At 39.2% G+C, this 23,034-nt stretch overlaps 1 protein-coding gene across 11 annotated transcripts in view; it reads left to right on the top strand.

Moving 5' to 3' along the window:
* Positions 1–2,646: 2,646 nt before the first annotated feature.
* THADA (THADA armadillo repeat containing) overlaps positions 2,647–23,034 on the top strand; it is a 352,471-nt gene continuing 332,083 nt past the window's right edge. For 6 of the 11 annotated variants that reach the window (XM_050754774.1, XM_050754781.1, XM_050754780.1 and 3 more), the window contains exons 1-11: positions 2,647–2,786; positions 5,464–5,510; positions 5,940–6,039; positions 6,319–6,413; positions 7,425–7,555; positions 11,077–11,225; positions 11,345–11,377; positions 11,624–11,672; positions 16,133–16,320; positions 19,398–19,492; positions 20,749–20,969. In XM_050754774.1, the coding sequence (XP_050610731.1) occupies positions 5,964–6,039; positions 6,319–6,413; positions 7,425–7,555; positions 11,077–11,225; positions 11,345–11,377; positions 11,624–11,672; positions 16,133–16,320; positions 19,398–19,492; positions 20,749–20,969 (1,037 nt within the window). In that variant the 5' untranslated portion in view covers positions 2,647–2,786; positions 5,464–5,510; positions 5,940–5,963. Of the gene's footprint in view, positions 2,800–2,824; positions 3,070–5,463; positions 5,511–5,939; positions 6,040–6,318; positions 6,414–7,424; positions 7,556–11,076; positions 11,226–11,344; positions 11,378–11,623; positions 11,673–16,132; positions 16,321–19,397; positions 19,493–20,748; positions 20,970–23,034 lie in introns of those variants that run through there. The other 5 variants (XM_050754775.1, XM_050754782.1, XM_050754784.1 and 2 more) reach the window with 3 other exon arrangements.

A 23,034-nucleotide genomic window follows, 5' to 3' on the forward strand; every position in this document is an offset into this window, starting at 1 on the left:
GTATTTTTGTAGAGACAAGGTTTCCCTATGTTGCCTGGGGTGGTCTTGAACTTCTGAGCTCAGGTGATCCGCCCTCCTCAGCCTCTCAAAGTGCTGGGATTACAGGCGTGAGCCACCACGTCCGACCTACAGTCTCTTCTTAACAAAGTAGCTCCAGTGATTATTTTGAAATGTACATTAAATCTTATTATTCTTTTGCTCAAAATCACTCCTCATTTCACTGATGAGTGAAAGAATCCATAAAATAACGTGAAAGCCTTACATAATCCAAAGCCCCTTGTCCCACTCCTTACTAACCTTGCTTGGCTCCGGCCACTCTTACCTCCTTGCTATTCTCCGAACAGGCAAGTCCTGCCCTGGAAACTTTGTACTGGCTGTTCCCTCTGTATGGAAGGTTTCCCCTTCCCCAAGTGTCTATGTCTCTTGCAAATCTTGACTCAATTAGGCCTACTCTGACTATCCCATTTAATGTTGTAACGTATCTCCCCTATACTCTCACTTTCCATTCCCCTATTTTTTCCATGGCGGTGTTAAATTGAACTAAATATGGCCTGAGAAAGCCTCTGTACTTCCGTATTTGAGTCCTTATGGATGAACCATAACTTAACTTAGTAGGTAGACAAGGCTGAAAGCCTAATTTAGGAGTGTACTTCTGTAACAATAGCTGAGTCTCAGCCAATCCCAGCAGCCATACTTCAACTATTCATACAATGCTGACTGTTCAAACTGTGCTCAGGTAAGGCAAACACCAAGCTGTATGTAACACATCCAGCTGCTTCCGTACCTCACTTGTTTTTTGTACATTACTTTCCTTACTTTGTCTATAAACGTGCTCTGATCACGAGGCATCCCTGGAGTCTCTCTGAGTCTCTCTGAATCTGCTATGATTCTGGAGGCTGCCCGATTTGAGAATCATTTTTCCCCTTGCTCAGTTAAACCCTGTTAATTTGTCTTAAGTTTTAACAGTAATTTCACCTTTCAACATATGTTTATTATGTTTGCCTCCTAGCCCACCTCTCACTGTGTAGGGTGAAGAGTTGCAGTGTCTGCCCCTTTAAAATGGTTTGGTCAGAACAAAAAAAGGGTTCGGACCCACTGAGTTATATAATTAGTAGGTCTGAAACAATATACATATTTTAAAAAGCATAAAACTTAAAAATAGTTAAAATGATAAATTTTGTTGTGTATTTTACCATAATTTACAAAAAAAAGGAAATAAAATCTCACAGCTCCTGTAAAGTAGCATTTCAAGAAATGTTTACTTCAGTTATGTGTGAATACTTATATGTCCACAGTTTCAAAGTCTACAATGTATTTCTTACTATCAGTCCGGGTCAAAAATATGACAAAAAATTATGGTAGAGAACCGTCTGCACACACTCACCAGCTGATATGTACAACATATTTACCGTCTGCTCACACTCACCAGTTGACATGCACAACATAGTTCACAGCAGCAATGTTAGAGCAAAAACTGCAAATAATCCACGATAAGAGGCAGCAGGATGGATACATAATGAAGTATATTAAACAATGCAAAATTACGGGCCGGGCGCCGTGGCTCACGTCTGTAACCCCAGCACTTTGGGAGGCTGAGGCGGGCAGATCACGAGGTCAGGAGTTCAAGACCAGCATGAGCAACATGGTGAAACCCTGTCTCTACTAAAAAAGTACAAAAATTAGCCAAGCGTGGTGGCGTGCGCCTGTAATCCCAGCTACTCAGGAGGCTGAAGCAGGACAATCGCTTGAACCTGGGAGGCGGAGGTTGCAGTGAGCCGAGATAGCATCACTGCACTCCAGCCTGGGCGAAGAGCACCACAGCCGCCTGCTTTTATGTAGGTGAATACGAAAAGCAATGCTGAAAGAAGCAAATTGCTGCAGAATACATACACAATTCCAAAAAGTTCAAAATTGAACAAAACAAGATAGTGATACATACATATGTGGTAAAGCTACAAAGAAAACCAAGGCAAGGTAATAATAAAAAATTCGGAAAATAATTATTAAAAACTTGTCATTAACGTTTAGGGAACTGACATGTTTCTATTTTCCAAATTAATCCTCCTGATGATAGTATCAGGTCTATTTCCTGATCTTGGCCCCTTTCGCAACTCCCAGTGACATCAAGTTGTTGTATTTTTCAAGGACTGAACCATCTGACAATTTGTATGTGCTGCGTAATATATGTATCCTCAGTAGGGGATAACTTCCAAGGCTAGCGCCTGGAGACGCTCTGACAGTAAAGCTCGCTATCCATTGAATGAACAAATGCGCTTTGGCACACGTTGGTACAGCACTTCTCATTTTAGTCCGAATTCTTCTCATGGCTTCCGTTCAGTCGCCGCCCAACCCTCTGCTCCATCTCGCAGGCTCTAAACTTCACGTAGATTTCTCCTAGACTCTGCACTGGGCCAACAGAGTGGGAGAAAGGTGGAAGGTCTGGACTAGGACAAAAGCGCTTCCCGGGCGTCCAAGCACGTGAAGAGAATCACGTGTGCGCAAAACGGCCGGTCAGCCCCAACACCACGAGGAACGCGCGGCGCTGACCCGATAGCTACCGCCCACTCCGGTGACGTCACGACACCGTCGAACTCCTGATTGGAGGAGCTGCGTTTGGTCAATTCTCGCGATGACTCCCCCAGGTTACCCCTCCCTCCCTCTCTTCGCCCTGACCCGGTAGTCTACCGCGGTCCGCGTTGCGAGTCTCGGAGACGCCGTAGAAGAAAACCTGCTTCCGAGACTTGACCAGGCGCCTCCGACTCTTCTCAGACGCCGACGGGCACGAGGTTTGGCTCCCAGGTGTCTTGCCTGCCAGACCCTTTGCGTTCGGCTCGGCCAGTTTTGCTAGGGCCGTCTGGCGAGCCACACTAATTCCCAATTTTTGGTATCGCTAGGATTCGGCGGCTGTGAAACTGATTTCCGGTCGCTAAGGTCTCCATGGAGACAGCACTTTAACCCCTTTCTCCCACTGTCATTCCTCAACTCCACGTGGTTCAGAAATCGCCCAGAGAATGTTTGTGGGAGTCAGCCAGGAAGGTGTAGAGTGAAGCAGCGTTCTAAAGGGAAGCAGTAAGTGGGACTTAGGAGGAGTGTAATTTACTGGGCACCTTCTGGCCTTGCGGTAGACAGGGGATTTACCCCCTGGGGGACCCCGGTTCTTCAAGACACACGTTTGAGCAGGCATAATTACCGAGTCTGCTTTTGTAGAGCCCTCAGAATTGCAAGAGCAAATCCTCCTGCAAACTTGCTTACCTTTCACCAGAGAATAGTCTCCCTAGTTAGGTTTCCCAATCTCTTCTGGATTTGTACAGTGGTTACTTTCTTAGGAAGCGTGCCTCAATTCCGCTAGATCTGACTGTCCCTTTACAAATTACTCTGTTGTCGACACTTTCCTAGCTGCGTCCATTTTTGGTTAAGTGGTTGCTCACCTGCCATTACTGTATTGATTTCTTACTTCCCAAACAGACCATAGGTTCTTAAGATGTAGAATGTCACTTAGGTGTAGAATGGATTTTAGAAACCAGGTAGTCCACCTTCCTGCCCTTAAAGACATGTATCTCTTCTAGAACATCTCTGACAAATGTTTGTTAATTTGTTTCTTCGTCAAGTGTTTGTTAAACACCTATGTGCCAGGCACTGGTTTAGGAATTGAGGCCTGAAACATGAACAAAACAGATTAAAGTTGCTGCCTTCATTCAGTTTGCTACTAGGGGAGACAGACAATACACAAATGTACACGTTAGGGTAATTTCTGGTACTAGTAAGTGCTATGAAGAAAATTAACGGAAATGGTGTCTACGTGTGTTGGATTGGTGAGATTTCAGATAAGAGTGGTCATGGAAGGCTTTTAGAAGGTAATATTGCAGCAGAAACATGAATGGTGAGAAGGAGTCAGTCTTGCAAGAACATTAAGGGGCAGAGATACTGGGAAGTGTAAAGCCTCTTAGGTGGGAATAAGAGCATGAGGAAGTGCAAAGCTCTTGAGATGGTGAAGAGGAGATTGGTTTGAGATGAAGAGTGGAGGAAGGCAGGGCCAGATTATTTAGGGCCTGGAAGGGCAAAATCTCAAGTTTTTATTATTTATTTATTTATTTATTTTTTGAGACGGAGTTTCGCTCTTGTCACCAGGCTGGAGTGCAGTGGCACTATCTCGGCTCACTGCAACTTTTGCCTCCGGGGTTCAAGCGATTCTCTTGCCTCAGCCTCCGGAGTAGCTGGGGTTATAGGCGCCCACCACCACACCCGGCTAATTTTTGTATTTTTTTTTTTTGGTGCAGAGGGGGTTTCACCATGTTGGCCAGGCTGGTCTTGAACTCCTGACTTCAGGAGATCCACCCGCCTCGGCCTCCCAAAGTGCTGGGATTACAGGCACGAGCCCCCATGCCCAGCCTCAAGTTTGAATTTTATTCTAAGTGTATTTAGAAACCCTTGGAAAGTTTTAAGGAAGAGAGTAAGTAATTCAATTTGATGAGAGCTTTTTTTTTTAAAGAGATTGCTCTGATGACTGTAAACAGAATGGGCTCTTTGGAGGTAAGTGCAGAAGTTAGGAGACCAGTTAGGGGGCTATTTCAGGAGTCCAAGACAAAATATTCAGTCATCTTCTCTTCGAATATTCCTGGTGTTGGGAAATTCTTTGTTTAAAAGGTAGCCCAGTCCTTAGTGGGAACATAGAGCTTTTCCTTTGTATTGATCTGGAGTCTGTCTCCCTGTAGCTTGTACTAACTTTTACTAATAGCAAGACAATAAGTCTATAGTAGACAAATAAATCTACTCCCTTTTTCTCCAAAACAGTCTAGTAGCTGTTTTAAGGCTCTTGTCCTGTTGACTTTTCTCCAGGCCAAACACCTTTGGTTAACTGAGCTGTTCTCTGAAGGAGGTGCTCTCTAGGTCCTTCAGAAATCAGCTACATTGTTTGTTACGGCTCCTTAAAGTATGGCCACCAGCGCTGCACCTAATGCGCTATACATGTCACCTGACCTGTTTGGATAAAATCAGGCGCTCTGATATGGCTGACTTCTGTGGTTTTTGGCTGTCATCTTGTGCTGTTGAGCTGTTTCAAACTACGTTTTGCCTCCCCAGCCTCTATTTCTGAGTTTTTTCCCCTAAACTAAATGCAGCCCTTTACATTTATTTCTATTTCATCTTGGTAAATTTCGTATTGCTCATTATTTCAGTTTATTGACCTGTTTTTATTCCTGATTGCATCATTCAACATGTCCTTTCAGATTAGTTTTATACATGTACTACATTATATCCTCTAATATTTTCATCATAAATACTGCTAAAAATGCTAACTGCATCAAGAAAAGAGCCCTATGACATTTCGCTACCAACTTCTTTCCAGATGGCGTGGTACTATTAGTGTGTAGTCGTGTAGTCTTTCAGTTGATTTGTTAAGTATCAATAAAAGCAAACTCAAGAGAATAATATTAAAAAATTTTTTTTTTTTTTTCATTTTTGCAGAAATCAGTACATGGTGGTACCTCCTGTTAGTCTAACAAGTCACTGAGGTTAGTTTGAAGTACTTTATTTTTGGAAAAACTATGCTAGGTTTTTTTGGTGTGTGTGTTCACTAAAAGGAAAGTTTGCTATATTTTAAAATACAAAGACTGAGTCATAGTAGGTAAAATAACTTCAGTCAGTAATAAACTTGAGCTTAAAACATTTTTCTTCTTCACATCAGAAATTCTTAGACAGTGATTCTTATTCTGGGGCACTTTTGCCCCCCAGGGGACACTTGGCAATGTTTGGAGACGTATTTTGGTTATCACAACTTGGGAGGGAGGAGGGTGCCACTGGCATCTAACGGGTAGAGATGGGGATGCATGAAACATAATGCATAGGATGATACTGTTCACAAAGAATGAACCCAGCCAAAAATTGATAGTGCTGAGGTTGAGAAACATTACATTAATGCCTTAAAGTCTTCTTTCTTGCAGTGACTACTGTTAATTCTATTTAAAATGGGTGTAAAGAAGAAGAAAGAAATGCAAGTTGCTGTGTTGACCATTTGCCATCAGGACCTTGAAACTTTGAAATGTAGGTGACTTCTGGTTTCCCTTATATAATGTATTTTTTTCTAGTTTGCAAGCAGAGTATTTTAATCACTGGGACCCCTAGCATATAATATTCAAATTCTTTATGTTTTTCCTTATGTTTTGGATGTAAAAATTTTCTTAAAATTCTGTCTTCAGACTATGTTCCACCTATTGCTTTGGTTTATAATTAAAAAATTTTGTAGAATGGACAACAAAGGCAAAGTTATATTTAACTTACTGTTAAATCATTGAAAAAATTTTTTTTGTATATGTTATGTAGCTTTTGCTGATGTGGAAGGGAAAAATCTAGCTTCTTTGCTGTTACGTTGTGTACAACTCACGGATGGAGTGTCACAAATCCATTATGTTAAACAAGTAAGTCTGAATTGATATTCATGAATACATTTTTAAGAGTATCATGCTATTAAGGATTTTAAAAAATCACTGACAGTTTTTGGCCCCTAATTATTGCATATCAGTTTATCATTAACAAATAGGTATTTTTTTTTCTTTTCTGTTTATTGTATAATATCCTCGTATTCAAAACAGCAGTAGAAGCCACATTCAGGCTTCTATCATAATTGAGCTGTAAATAGATAAGGTAGAAGATAATTGTACATACCTCTTTTGTGAAGATAAATTTTAAAATATATGAATCTTCAAAACTTTTTAGCAGGCACATTTAAAAGTTAATTTAAAATATAAATATTATACTTAATTAGTATTTCGGTATTAGGATTTACCATTTGAGCACACATAGTTTTTTTTTTGGAAAGCAAGTAAGTTTGTTACTGGTTTTTAAATTGTGCTACAGCTGTTCTTTACCGTAAGCCGTTAACAGGTCTGTGATTCTCTGTGGAGGTGGGTCTGGAGGGTAAAGAGAGAGCTGGGGACATGAGTTTAAAAAGTTAATAAATAGTGAAATAGGTGTTTAAATCGGTATCCTTGACAGTGGACTATGGAAAATATTTCACCTTATAATTGACACTTTGTTTTATTTATTTTTTTGAGACAGGGTCTCGCTCTCTTACCCAGGCTGGAGTGCACTGGTGCAATCTTAGCTCAACCACAGCCTCAACCTCCTGGGCTCAAGCGATCCTCCTGCCTCAGCCCCCTGAGTAGCTGAGTAGCTGGGACTACAGGCATGCACCGCCATGCCTGGCCAATTTTTGTATTTTTTTTTAGAGACAAGATTTCTCAGTGTTGCCCAAGCTGGTCTTGAACTCTCCTGGGCTCAAGTAATCTGCCCACCTCAGCCTCTGAAAGTGTTGGGATTACAGGGGTGAGCCACTGTGCCCAGCAATTGAGACTTTAAAGAGTATCTAGAACCATGTTACTTTGCTATACTTGATATGAGAAAAATTACTTCAATGTTTTGTATTATAGATTGTGCCTCTGCTGGAGAAAGTAGATGGAAATGGCGTGTGTGATCCCACTATTCAAAGTTGTTTGGATATTTTAGCAGGCATTTATCTTTCTTTGAGTCTAAAGAATCCCTTGAAGAAAGTATTGGCAAGGTAAGAAAAAAAGGAAGGGAAATCGGGTGTTAAAAAGTGTTGAATTTGACTGAAAGTAACTAAAATTCCTTCCTTGGTTTGATAAAACTGAACTGATATAGATCACAAAAAGTTCATTCATACGGTTTCTTCTCTGTTTTCACTGATTAATTACAACTTTTTAAAAATAGGTCACGGACTAATAAACAGGCTGTGGGCTGTAGTTTTCTAACTCCTCCCTCAATCCATTTACATTTATTGATTATGTTTAAATGTCATCTTGCTGTTTTTTCATCTTTTTATCCTATCTGTTCTTGGTTTAAATATATATTTACACAGATAACACAGGAATATAGGCTTGGTGTAAAAATTTCAAACTATATAGAAGTATACAAAACAAAAGGTAAGGCTTCCATTTCATTGTTTAGGACTTATCTTTTCTTAATAAAGATTGTCACTTACCATTTTGGTATTTATCTTTGTAGACCTTTTCTTTGAGGTCGGCATATGTGTGTTACATTCTACTTTTTTTAATGTATCTGTAAACGAGATTGTATTCTACATAATGTTCTGTAGCTTGTTTTTTCACTAAAGAATGTCTTAGAGATATTTCCATGTCATATAATCCTTTTAAAAAAAATCGTAGTAAAAGACACGTAACGTAAAACCTCAGTCTTAACCTTTTTTTTTTTTTTACATGAATTCTTTTTTAAAAATTTTAATTTTTATTTCCATAGGTTTTTGGGGAACAGGTGGTATTTGGTTACGTGAATAAGTGGTGATTTCTGAGATTTTGGTGCACACATCACCTGAGCGGTGTATACTGTACCCAGCAATTTGTAGTCTTTTTATTTCTCACCCCCTTCCCACCCTTTCCCCTGAATCCCCAGAGTCCGTTGTATCATTCTTATGGCTTTGCATCCTCATAGATTAGCTCCCACTTATGAGTGAGAACATACGATGTTTGAGTCTTAATGATTTTTAATTATATATAGTTCACTATTAAGTATATTCACATTGCAGTGCAATGATCTCTAGAACCTTGTCATCTGCAAAGCTCTGAAACTCTGTACTCATTAAGTAACAACTCCCCATTTCCTGCCCAGGCTTTGGCAGTCACTTCCCATTCAGGAATTTGATTACTTTAGATACCTCATATTAGTGTAATATTTGTATTTGTATTTTTGTGACTGACTTATTTCACTTAACGTAATGTCCTTAAGGTTCATCCCTGCTATAGCATATGACAGGATTTTCTTCTCTTAAAAGGCTTAATGTTCTGTTGTATGTATATACTGTGTTTTGTTCATCCATTCATCTTTCAGTGGACCTTCGGGTTGCTTCCACTTCTTGGCTGTTGTGAATAATGCTGCTGTGAACATGGGTGTGCAAATATTTCTTTGAGATCCTGCTTTCAGTTCTTTGGATATATACCCAGAAGTGGGTTTGCTGGACCATATGGTCATACTATTTTTAATTTTTTGAGCAACTGTCATACTGTTTTCAATATGCAGCATTTTACATTCCCGCCAACAGTCCTTACTTTTTCAGCTATAAATATTCTGTAATATGAATATACCAAAATTTAAATGTACTGTATATATGACATATATGTATCTATGTATGGTACATATTGCATGATTTATATTATATGTTTTAAAGTAATCACTTCCCCATTGCAGTGATATTCTTATGTATATAATTATATATGTGTATTTCTCTGAGATAAATTCCAAGAAGTAGAATTTCTGGACCAAAAATTAGGCCTATTGAAATTCTTGTTAAATTGTACTCCCCCACACTACCAATTGAGTTAGAATGCTTATTTCTTCTTCATATATTTCCAACATTGGATAATATGAATCTTTAAATCTTTTAAAATCTAATGAGTGAAGATGCTATCATTATAATTTATGTATCCCAGATTACTAGTGTGATTGAACATTTTTCAATGTGTGGAGTTTGAGTGACTATTTTTTTTTTATTTCATATCCTTTGTACATTTTCTTGTTAGAATGTTTTCTTGATTTATAAGACTTCTGTATAGATGATATGCTAAATACATTCCTTTGTTACTTGTCTTTAAACTCTCTCATGGTGTCTTGTCTTTACAAAAATTAAAATTTTATTTTGGTTATCAACTCAGCTAATTTTTGTGTGTGTAGATTTCTGAGTTTTATACCTTACTATATAGGCTTTCTGTAATACAAGATTATTTACAATATTATTTGCAGGCCTTATACTGTTTTTTTTTGCTCAACCCTTACGTCTATCTGGAATTAAGGTTTGAATGTAGTATGAGGTAGGGATTCAATTTAGTTTTCTTTTTTATATGGGGAACCACTTATCCAAACTGTTGAATAGTCCATTTTTGCCCACATATTTGGAACACCACCATATTGTGTTATATGTTCACGTATATACATGGGTTTAATTTCTGATTTGGGTCCATTTGTTCATACACCAATACCACACTTTTATTTACTATAGTTTGATAATGTGTTTTAATTATGTATCAGTGTTAAGTCATCCCTCTAGTGACTTTTCTTACTCTGAATATTCCCATTTTTGAATTCTTTTCTTCCAGAAAAACTTTGAACTGTCCAGTTATATTTAGAACAAAGCCTATCAGTTTTGATTTATATTAATTGAGGCAAAATTGATATGTTTAATTTATTCATTTGATAAATTTTTATTGGCTGCCTACTGTGTTTCAGCACTCCTCTAGGAATTGGGGGTAGAATGAATGAAACAGTCCAGAATGGAGATTACATTCTAAGGGGAAGATAGAAAATAGACAAAGTAAATAAGTAACATTTATAGGCTATTAGATGGCATGAGTGCTGTCTAAAAGCGGGGAGGGAGGAAAGGGGACATAAAGGATAGGGTGAGGGTTACAATTTAAAATACTATGGTCACTTCATACAGCTTTGCTCAGACGTGATAAGATAATTGAGATTGACCTGAAAGGGATGAGACAATAATTGTTGAGTATATTTGAAAGAAGAGTCTTTTTGATAGAAGAAACAGCAGGAGCAAAGACTGGTATGTCAGAACAGAGCAAGGCCATCTAGCTAGAGCTAAGTGAACAAGGATCAAGATGAGGTCAGGATTGCGATGGATGCCGTTTAAAAATCAAGAAAAGAAAAGAAAAAAAAAAGATGAGGTCAGGAGCTTACGGTAGTGCCAGATTGTGTAGGGAGGACCTTGTAGGTCACTGCAAACACTTCGTCTAGTACTTTAACCGAGAAGGATATTGTTGGAGGCTTTGGTAAGAGAATTGACATGGTGTTTTAACAGCGTCACTCTGCCTACTTTGTTGAGAATAATCTGGGAGATGGGAGAGAAGCAAGATGGAAGCAGGGAGACCAGATGAGCTGATAGGTCAGGGAATTACAGTGATGGTAGTGTGGAGTTGTAATTTTCTGGCTGTATTTTGAAGGTTTAGTTCAGTATTCCCACATTTGTATAATTCTCTTCCCTCCCCACATATTCTGGGGCTATTAGATTGTCAGATTTTTAATATTTGTTTCTTTTTCTAGCTCACTAAATAGCCTACCTGAATTTTTTCTACCTGAAGCTGTACACCGTTTTACTTCTCGTCTTCAGGAAGAATTGAATACTACTGACTTATACTCTTATAGGAAAGTAATTGACAATATATCTTCCTGTATGGAGAACTTTAACTTGGGTAAGGCAGCACTTTTCTAGTCCTTTTTCTGGCTAACGCCTCTCGTCACATCATAGGTTTTAAATGATACTAATTTTGGTCATGAAACTCCTTACCAGCGTTCAATTTTTCCTCTACAGGTAGAGCAGGTGTTAATAATCTGCTTAAAAATGGTAAGTCCTATTATTTTATTTTGTTCCATGAGTTGATGGCTTCTATGAGTCATTTTGGAACTGGCTCTTTTAAGTTTCTTGGCAATAGGTAGAGCATTGTAGATAACTCAGGTACATCATGCGCCTTCCTTTTAAATTTTTGTTTCTATATCATGGTATCATTTTATATAACAGTGATATAAAATATTTTATCGAAGTTGAAGTTCACAGTTTTAAATTCTGGTTTGTCATATTCTTTTGTTTCAGTGCTTCATTTTCTGCAGAAGAGTTTAATTGAAATCGTGGAAGAAAATAGGCAAGTGCTATATGTTGGCATTTGTGTGTGCGTACTTGCAGTTGTACATTGTCTTTGTACAAAGAAAAATTTGAAAGTCTCAGAATGTGATCTTTTCATCCCTCTTCATTAATATTATTACTATTACATTTTTTTGAGGCAGGGTCTTGCTGTGTCACCCAGGCTGGAGTGCAGTGGTGTGATCATAGCTCACTGCAGCCTCAACCTCCTGGGCTCAAGTGTTTCTATCACCTCAGCCTCCCATGTAGCTGAGACTACAGGCATGCATCACCACACCCAGCTAATTTTTGTATTTTTTTGGAGACAGAGTCTCACTATGTTGCCCAGGCTTGTCTTAAACTACTGGACTGAAGTAACCTACCTGCTTTGACCTCCCAAAGTGTTGAGATTACAGGCGTTAGCCACTATGCCCAGCCCCTTTCTCCATTAATATTAGACCCAATTGTTTAAATCTATTTTTTAGAGGTTTGATACTTAATTTTAATAAATACAGAATTTTAATATTTAAACTATATTAAAATATTTAAATGAAAAATTAAAAATTTAATAAATTGTTATGAGAGTAAGTGAAAGAACTCTTTTCCTCACCTGAGTGTGTTCCTTTTTCATAGCATCCTGTTTTTATTTCGTGAGTGAAATATCCTCTGTTATTTCTCTGAGGATATATTCATGATAGTTTTTTGTTTTTTATCATCTTTACATAGTCTCTGTTTCTTCCAAGTTGCTTGTTTCTGTTTGCTGGTTTTGTTCAGTATATTTCTTATTAGAAGCTTTCCTTAGAAGTCTGGTGATCCTTGGCTGGGCAATTACATATTTCTTTCTATCTATCTGTCTATCTATCTATATATAAATTTTTTTTTTTTTGGTGACAGGGTCTTGTTCTGTTGCCCAGGCTTGAATGCAGTGGCACGATCTTGGCTCACTGCACCTCTTGCCTCCCCGGGTTCAAGTTATACTCCCACTTCAGTCTCCCAAGTAGCTGAGACTACAGGTGTCTGCCACAATGCTTGGCTAATTTTTTTTTATTTTTAATTTTTTGTAGGAATGAGGTCTCACTATAATGCCCAGGCTAGTCTCGAACTCATTGGCTCAAGTGATCCTCCCTCCTTGGCTCCCAAAGTGCTAGGATTATAGGCGTGAGCCACCGTGCCCAGCTCGGGTAGTCATATTTAATAATGGGACACTGAGGATTGATTTGAATGCCTGTGCCTATGGGTGGAGTTGACTGCAGATTTTATTGTAGGCTAGTCTAGCTGGGCTGTTTCTTGGGGGAACTCTTCCTTGAGGAAACCTAAAGATGTCAGTATGTTTAAATCTTTTTGCTTAGATACTGGATTTGCCATGGAAGAATCTTCTAAACCATTGTCTTAATAGTCTGGTTGCTGAGTGAGGGAAGAAGGCTGAGGTCTCAGTATTTGGCCTGCATTGTGCATATATTTACCTAATTCTCCTTTTTGTAATATGTTGTTGCCTTATCTGTGTGTGCTATCTTCCTTGCCAGACACCTGTTTTACCTTTTCTAAAGATAAGTTGTTTTCTGGCTCAGAGGTATTTAATCTTCCTGTTTTCAATCCTATGTTTACCTCCACATCAAGGAGTACCTAGTGCCAACGGTTTCTGAGCCATTTGGTACTACAAATCGAATGGCTTCTGGGCTTGTTCCCTGGCTGAGCGTCCACTTTTCTTGATTCTGCTGTCAGTTATCACTCATCATCTGCTTTGCAGCTTCTGAAATACTATTATTATTGTCTTGTTGCATATTGGTTGCCTTTAGAATTTATCTTTTTACATTTTAAATCCCATGGCTGTTGGTTTGAGGAGGTTCTGGGAGAGAGCAGAAATAATACCTGTACATCATCGTCTTTCACTCATGGTAGCCTTTTGCCATAGCAGGAGCTCTTTGTCTCTTCTTCTCCTTTTTGGCTCTTCTTTTTATGGTCATCGTGTAAAGGTGGGTTCTGTCCTTTTCATTTTGTTTGTTTGAACTGCTTAATAATGTCCACTTTGGTGTCAGCCACCACCTATATACTCAGGATTCCTGAATTTATTACTCCAAGTTAGATCTCTTTCCTGAGTGGTAGACTGATGGAGATCAGTTGACAGTTGACTTGTGGACATCTCAGCTTGGATGTTCTACAGGTACCTCAAGTTCAGTGTGTCCAAAAGAAAGGAAATTTTATTTTTTTAAAAAAAGTCATTTCCTGTAGCCCCAAGTAATCTCTATTCTACTTTCTGTCTTTTTGAATTTGCGGATTCTAGGTGATTCTTATGAATCATATAATATTTGTCCTTTTGTGTCAGGCTGATTTCATTTATGTTTCCTTTTTTTTTTTTTTTTTTTTTATTGAGACAAGTTCTGGCTCTGTCACCCAAGCTGGAGTGCAGGATCGTGGCTAACTGCAACTTCTGCCCCCCAAGCTCAAGCGATCCTTCCACCTCAGCCTCTGGAGTAGCTGGGACCACAGACGTCCACCACTATGCCCTGTTTTTATATTTTTGGTAGAAATAGGGTTTCACCATGTTGCCCTGGCTGGTTTCAAACTCCTAAGCTCAAGCAGTGCCCCTGCCCCAGCCCCACAAAGTTCTGGGATTACAGGTGTGTTTTCAAGGGTCATCCACGTTTGTAGCATATATCAGAATTTCATTCCTTTTTGTGGCCGAATAATATCCCATTGTATGTGTAGACCACATGTTAATCCGTCTGTTGATGGACATTTGGTCTGTTTCTACCTTTAGGCTATTGTGAATAATTTTGCTATAAACATTGATGTACAAGTATATCTTTGAGTCTCTGCTTTTAGCTCTTTTGGGTATATACATAAGAGTGGACTCATAAGATAATTCTATGTTTAAGTTTTTGAGAAACTACCAAGTTGTTTTTCCTAACTTTTGCCTTAATAGGATTATTCTGTGTTTTGCTGTGTTGAGAACTGACTGAGAGGGAAGGACAGAAGCTGCAAGAGACCAGTTAGGAGGCTATGGCAGTAACCCAAGGGAGAGATGAGAGTGGCTCAGGCCAAGATACAGCAATGGAGTTGGTCTGATTCTAGATGTATTTTGAAGGTAGAACCAACAGGATTTTCCTATAGATGAAATGGAGAGGAGGGGCGGCAAGGATGATTACAGTGTTTTTGTAGGATAAAGATGCAGCAGGTACAGCAGATTTGGAGTTGAAGATAAGTTCACTTATTTAGAGATGTCTGTTAGACATCCAAGTAAAAATATCGGGAAGTTAGATATACCAGAAAGGAATTAGACAGAGGTCTGGGTTGGAGATAAAAATTTGGGAATTATCAGCACGTAGATTATAATTTAAAGCTGATGAACTAAAGAGATCAGCAAGGGAGAGAATTAGATGGAGAAAAGAAGAGGAATAAAGACTGAGTCCTGGACTTTCCTAACGTAAAAAGATTAGGGAGAAGAGGATGAATTAGTGAAGGTATCTGAGAAGGAGTGCTGGTGAAGTAGGGGAAAATCTGCGAGAGAGCCTGACATTTTAGAAGTCAGGGAGGGGCCGGACATGGTTTCTCACACCTGTAATCTCAGCACTTTGGAAGGCCGAGGCAGGCGGATCACTTGAGTTCAGGAGTTCGAGACCAGCCTGGCCAACATGGCAAAACCCCTGTCTCTACTAAAAATATAAAAATTAGCCGGGCATGATGGCTTGCTTGTAATCCCAGCTACTTGGGAGGATGAGGCAGTAGAATTGCTTGAACCTGGGAAGTGGAGGTTGCAGTGAGCCCAGATTGCACCACTGCACTCCAGCCTGGGCGACAGAGCGAGACTCTATCTCAAAAAAGAAAAAAAAAAGCCAGGGAGGGAAAATATATCAACGTTGAGAGAGTGTTCAAGTTTATAAGTTATGTCATTCTTTTTTTTTTTTTTTTTTTTAAATATGATGTCTTGCTTTGTCGCCCAGCTGGAGTGCAATGGTGCCATCTTGGCTCACTGCACCCTCTGCCTCTGGGGTTCAAGTGATTCTCCTGCCTCAGCCCCCTGAGTAGCTGGGATTACAGGCATGTGCCACCACACCTGGCTAATTTTTGTATTTTTAGTAGAGACACGGTTTCGCCATGTTGGCCAAGCTGGTCCCAAACTGCAGACTTCTCAAATGATCTGCCTGCCTCGGCCTCCCAAAGTGCTGGGATTACAGGTGTGAGCCACTTCGCCCAGCCCAAGTTCTGTCATTCATTCTTGATTTCTTACCTTTGCCCTAGAAGAAGTAAAGTTAGTTGTTGGCTGAGAAAGAGGGACATGTTGATAAGTAAAGGGTGTTGAAAGTTTGCAGTTAGTATCCACATAATTGGAATGTTTGTAGGAATGGAAGAGAGAGGAATAAATTATCATAATTTAAAATTGATTTCGGGCCTTTGAGGAATGTATTTATTTTGCTGGGAATTAGAAATGTTCACATTTTTGTTTGAATTTCCTTTTGTAATAATGTCTTTTCTTCTTTATAGAAAATGTGCTGGAAATCATATTATTCAAACACAGTTGATGAATGACTTATTGGTAGGCATTAGAGTTTCAATGATGTTAGTACAGAAAGTACAAGATTTCCAGGGAAATCTTTGGAAGGCTTCCAATTCTCCCATATGGCAAAATATGTGTGGATTGCTGAGTATTTTTACCAAGTTTTTAAGCGATGGTAAGTGTAACAAATTATATACAAATGATATATAATTGACAGTTAAAATTGAGTGCCAATCAGCTTTTCCTACTAACAGTATGAAAAGTGATACTTAACTAAGGTGTGGAATGTATCCTTACTCAGCCTCCCAAAATGGAGGGAGGCCCTGCATTACATGGTTTTATTTTATTTTATTTTATTTTTTTTGAGACCGAATCTCACTCTGCTGCCCAGACTAGAGTGTAGTGGCGTGATGTTGGTTCACTGCAACCTCCACATCTTGGGTTTCACCTCCCAGGTTCAAGCGATTCTCGTGCCTCAGCTTCTGAGTAGCTGGGATTACAGGAGGGTGCCGCCACACCTGACAAATTTTTTGTATTTTTAGTAGAGACAGGGTTTCGTCATGTTGGCCAGGCTGTTCTCAAACTCCTTGCCTCAAGTGATCTGCTCACCTTGGCCTCCCAAAGTGCTGGGATTATATGTGTGAGCCACTGTGCCCAGCCTGAGTAGCTGAGTTCTATTTCTTGCCTTGGAAGATAGGTTCAAGGGTGATCACTTTTAAATAATTTATTAAGCTATAAATTTGTTTTCTGTCACTTTTTTTTGAATCTGTGGTTTATTATTATAAGATTAACAAAAAGTGATACCTAACACAAGTATTTATATAAAAAGTTGAATTATCCTCTTTTCACCTCCCATTCTATATGGTAATATATGTATGAATGTAACCTAATTAAAAACATGCTAATGGATCTCTTTAGAGCTCTTGTTAGTGAAAACAATAACTGACTCTGGTTTTGCTAGGCTGATTGGAAAACAATAGCATCTCATTGTTTGTGTTTTTTTTTTGTCTGTGATGGATTCTGTCTCTTGCCCACATTGGAGTGCAGTGGCACGATCTCGGCTCACTGCAACCTCTGCCTCCCAGATTCAAGTGATTCTCCTGCCTCAGCCTCCCGAGTAGCTGGGATTACAGGTGTGCACCACCATGCCTGGCTAATTTTTTTTTTTTTTTTTTTTGTATTTTTAGTACAGATGGGGTTTCACCATGTTGGCCAGGCTGGTCTAGAACTCCTGACCTCAGGTGATCTGCCTGCCTTGGCCTCCCAAAGTGCTGGGATTACAGGTGTGAGCCACCGCGCCCAGCCTCTTTGTGTTTTTAACCCTGGTAACGAAAGTCTTAGCTATATTTTGTCCAATTAGTATTTCCATTTTTCTTTTTGCCTGAGTTCTCAGGTATTGAAAGGAAAGTAGTTGAAGTTACTTTTATTAAGACGTAACTTACAGAAAACTTTTCAGAGGTTATTTACTTTTTAAAAGAGGACTGTGTTAGTCTAAAAAAGATTCTCTAACTAATGAAATGTAGAGAATACATGATTTTAATATGCTTCAGCCTTGCGTGGTGGCTCATGCCTGTAATCCCAGCACTTTGGGAGGCCAAGGCGGGCTGATCACAAGGTCAGGAGATTGAGACCATTTTGGCCAACGTGGTGAAATCCCGTCTCCACTAAAATACGAAAAAAAAAAAAAAAAATAGCCGGATGTGGCAGCATGCACCTGTAGTCCCAGCTACTCGGGAGGCTGAGGCAGGGGGATCACTTGAACCCAGGAGGCGGAGGTTGCTGTGAGCCAAGATCATGCCACTGCACTGCAGCCTGGTGACAGAGCAAGACTCTGTCTCAAAAAAAAAAAAAAAAAAGAAATAGCTTCTTTTCTGAAAAGTTGATGGCACCTAATCAGTACTATTCTTTTCTAGCATTTTGAAGTTCATGATCAGTAAAGTGTTTAGCTGCAAGTAACTGAAAACCAAACCTCCTTTCCCACATAAGAAGTTCAGAGGCAGTTGATCCTGAACTGGTATAGGCAGTGTATGACCCACACATTTTCTGCTTTTCTGCTGTGCCATCTTCAGCAGGTTGGCTTTCTCCCACGTTTATTGCCTTGTGATTGCCATATGACTGCTGTAGCTCCAGATGTGTATTCAAGGCAGGAAGAAGGAAGGCCAGTTGCGTCTTTACTTTTAATCAGGATATTCAAGTGACTGGCTTACATCCAATTGGCCTGAACCCTCTTATATACCTACCTTTAGTTGCAAAGAAGATTGAAGAAGCAGGTATCCAGCTTTTGGCTGGGCATGTGGCTTCCCCAATCAAAGTCACAGTTTTGTTATCAGGGATAAAGGGCAGAATGGATATTTAGTACGTAGTTTATGATGTCATACTTCTTTCCCCAGGTTGAACAATTCACCATGGTATTAGAGGCTAATAGAGATAAAACAAAAAGAAGATACCAAGTCAAAACTGGTTGCTATGGGTACAGTGTCAGTGCTAGCAAAGTTTGTAGTTAGCACTTATGTACATTCTTTACATAAGCCCTGAAATCTCTTTTTGAAAAAGTCTATGTCTGTGGTGATTGGGATACAGAGGCATTGGTGGAGAGGAAGGGAGAGGTGGTGTTGCTGTTAGGTGTTCTGGGAAGCAGTAGTTGGAGAGGAAGAAAGTGTATGTTAGAGGAGAGAGGAAGGAATCACATTTATTGAGTATCTATATGCTGGGCTTAAAAGCCTTTATATTCGGCCAGGCGCGGTGGCTCACGCCTGTAATCCCAACACTTTGGGAGGCCGAGGCGGGCGGATCACAAGGTCAAGAGATTGAGACCATCATGGCCAACATGGTGAAACCCTATCTCTACTAAAAATGCAAAAATTAGCTGGGTGTGGTGGCACGCGCCTGTAATTCTACCTATTCGGGAGGCTGAGGCAGGAGAATCGCTTGAACCCGGGAGGTAGAGGTTGCCGTGAGCCAAGATCACGCCACTGCACTCCGACCTGGCAACAGAGTGAGACTGCTTCTAAAAAGCCTTTATATTCATTGTTCATCTAAACCTGACACTGTGTCAGTTAAGAGTTATCCCATTTTACAGAAGAGAAAACAGAGTTTGTGGGATTTAAAATAATTTATGTAAGACCTATTCACCCAGGAAGTGGTCAGACTAGAAATTGTAGCCAGGCCTATCTGGCTGCTCAGCATCTGCTCTTTCCACTGTAACAGAATATTCATTATTTAACATAAGCTGTCTTCTTTTTTGCCAAATAGATGATCTATTACAGACTGTACAGAGCACATCTGGATTAGCTATTATTCTTTTTATTAAGACTATGTTTCACCCATCTGAAAAGATTTCTCATTTGGTAAGTGCATCTCCTTTTTAGAATTGTACTTTATTGAGAGTTAGAGTATGTTTAAAAAATATTTTTGGCTTGGTGCAGTGGCTCACACTTATAATCCCAACACTTTGGGTGGCCAAGGCAGGCGGGTCACTTGAGGCCAGGAGTTTGAGATTAGCCTGGGGAGTTTAGCTACACCTTGTCTCTACAAAAAATAAAAAAATTAGCTGGATATGGTGGTGCACACCTGTAGTCCCAGCTCTTGAGAGGTTGAGGTGGGAGGATCGCTTGAGCCCAGGAGTTTAAGGCTGCAGTGAGATAAGATTGCACCAGCCTGGGTAGCAGAGTGAGACTTAAAAAAAAAATTAAAAATATTTTTAAAGAAGGGAATTAAAAGAATTTTTTTTGCATTGTCTGGTTCCTTCTGATGACCCTTTTCTCTTATAAGAGACAATTCCAAAATTTCAGATAAAGCAACAATAACAAGAAGACAATAACAGTCACCTGTAAGTCCATCTCACAAAGATAATTACTATAAACATTTTTGATGTATATTCTTTTAGTTTTTTCTAGTGCTGTTTGTTCAGTGTCATCTCTCATTAATATGTTAAAAGATATTTTTAATGTTAAAATTATGCATATTAATGTATAGATACATACACAGTAATAACTTTTCTGATAAATGTGTTTTTTATTAAGAATAACCCAAATCATGTACTTTAGACAGGAAGGATGCTAGATAGAGTCAATTTTTCAGTAAATTTGCTTCTTATAGAAAGTATAATTTGATAATTTAGGCCACAATCCTTGTATTTTTTACTAGTAGGTTTCTTTTTTTGCTTGCTATATTATATGGAAACTTATTTTATCTTTTTACCTTACCTTAGAAAAATATATGTGCATTATTTTATGAGATCACACAAAGTAATTATCTTTGAATAAGTTGAAGATGTTTATTTCTCAAATCACCTCTAAAAGCATTTGTTTAAAAAAAAAAAAACCCCCCCAAAAAAAGAGTTGTTAAGCTTATCCACCTGCAGGTGGCGATGTGTTGTGCTCTGCCAGTACATTCCAACCAGCAAAATCATTCACGTACTTGATGTAATTTTATTCCTTTAATACTAATATAATAATAATGACATTTGTGGGTATTTTATCTTTGGGTTTAGTCATTTTTCCTAGGATTTTTCAGGGGAAAGAGATGTTTGGGTTTGTATTTTGAAATATCTCTGAAAAGTTTTAAAAGCTTTATGTGTATTAGCTCTGCTATATTTTTCCAGATTAGCAGTGTGCTTCTTCATTCAGTGGACTGCACCAGCGTCCCCGAGTGGTTTATGAGCAGTTGCAGAAGCCTCTGTTGTGGTAACGTCTCTGGGTCAGCTGTCTTATTCCTATGTCAGGGGACACTTGCCATGTTGGACTGGCAGAATGGGAGCATGGGTCGGAGTGGGGAGGCCCTTCTCTTGGATACCGCACATGTTTTGTTCACCTTGAGTTCACAGTGAGTTTTGATGCTATTGTCTCATATTTTGTTTCACTTGTAAGACATTTAAAAGATGTAGTCCAAAAGCTAGAGTGGCTTGTGCCTGTAATCCCAGCTACCATCCCGGTAGGCTGAGGCAAGAGGATCACTTGAGGCCAGGAGTTCAAAACCAGCCTGGGTGACATAGTGAGAACCTCTCTGTACAAAACTTTTAAAACTTAGCTGGGTGTGGTGGCATGCACCTGTAGTCTCAGCTACTTGGGAGGCTGAGGTGGGAAGATTGCCTGAGCCCAGGAGGCCAAGGATGCAGTGAGGTATGATTGTGCCACTGCACTCAAGCCTGGGTGACAGAGTGAGATCCTATCTCAAAAAAATAAATAAATGAAATTATTGCTGTAGGTTAGCCAGTGAGGAACATTTCTAAAATTAATTTTTAACATTTTCAATGTTATCATTTTTTAAAACTATAAAAGTTTTATATGTATAGTACTTTAGAATTTATAAAGAACTTCAACATAGGTAATCTAACGTGATCCTCATATGTCTACTATGTAGGATAAGAAATGTAATTTGTTGAATGGGCAAAGGGAGACTTAGAAAAGTAAATGCTTACCTAAGAGCATATTGCTAATAAGAACCTGAGACAGCAATATTAGAAGGTCTTCTGACTTCATGGGGCTGTATTTTGTATTTTTGTGGTGTTTTTGCCATAATAGCTGAAAGTGATCACATATATGAAATGTCAAAACATATATACAGCTTGATAATAATAAACATATGAATAAAGGAGGAAAATTAAAATAATTTTTTACATACTGGAGCTATAATTAATATATTATGCAATTCATAAATTTAAAGTGTACAATTCACTTTATGTTTTTTTTTTTTTTTTTTTTTTTTTGTTTTTTTTTTTTTTTTTTGTTTTTTTTTTTTTTTTTTTTTTGAGACGGAGTCTCGCTATTTCGCACAGGCTGGAGTGCAATGGCCGGATCTCAGCTCACTGCAAGCTCCGCCTCCTGGGTTTACGCCATTCTCCTGCCTCAGCCTCCGGAGTAGCTGGGACTACAGGCGCCCGCCACCACGCCCGGCTAGTTTTTTGTATTTTTTTAGTAGAGATGGGGTTTCGCTGTGTTAACCAGGATGGTCTCGATCTCCTGACCTCGTGATCCGCCCATCTCGGCCTCCCAAAGTGCTGGGATTACAGGCTTGAGCCACCGCGCCCGGCCTATTAGTTTATTCACAGAGTTGTACAACCACCAGCATTTCAAAAATTAATTTTTAATATTCTTCATGCTATCTTTTTTCTTTAAAACATTTTTTTCTTCAAATTTGTTTTTACCATCGTTTTTTAAAACTATAAAAATTTCTACATGTGTAGTGCTTTAGAATTTATGAAGAACATTAACATAGGTAATCTAAAGTGATCCTCACAAGTCTGATAAACTGTCAACATTTCTAAAATTTCTTAAACATAAAAGTTAATTCAAACAACTTCAGAATATTTTTATCACAGAGAAGCCCCATTCCCCCAACCATCTCCAACCCTTGGCTTTCCTTATGTTTTAAATTACATGTATAGGCCAGGCATGGTGGCTCACGCCTGTAATCCCAGGTGTGCAAATCTCAGGCAAGTGGATCACTTGAGGTCAGGAGTTCAACACCAACCTGGTCAACATGGTGAAACCCTGTCTCTGCTAAAAATGCAAAAAATTAGCCAGGTGTGGTGGCATGTGCCTGTCATCCCAGCTACTGGGGAGGCTGAGGCAGGAGAATCGCTTGAACCTGGGAGGCAGGAGTTGCAGTGAGCCGAGATTGTGCCCCTGTGCTCCAGCCAGGGTGACAGAGCAAGACCCCGTCTCAAAAATAAATAAATAAATAAATAAATAAATTACACATGTAATCATCATCACAATCAAGAGAGTGAATATTTCCATCATCCCCCAAATTTCCCTATGTCCTTTCCTGGACTATTATCATTATTTTTGAGACAAAGTCTGTTACCCAGGCTGGAGTGTAGTGGTGTGAGCACAGCTCACTGCAGTCTCACTTGTGAGCTCAAGCAATCCTCCCACCTCAGCCTCCC

The sequence above is a fragment of the Macaca thibetana genome, chromosome 13, assembly GCF_024542745.1.
Source record: "Macaca thibetana thibetana isolate TM-01 chromosome 13, ASM2454274v1, whole genome shotgun sequence".
Classification (NCBI taxonomy): Eukaryota; Metazoa; Chordata; class Mammalia; order Primates; family Cercopithecidae; genus Macaca; species Macaca thibetana.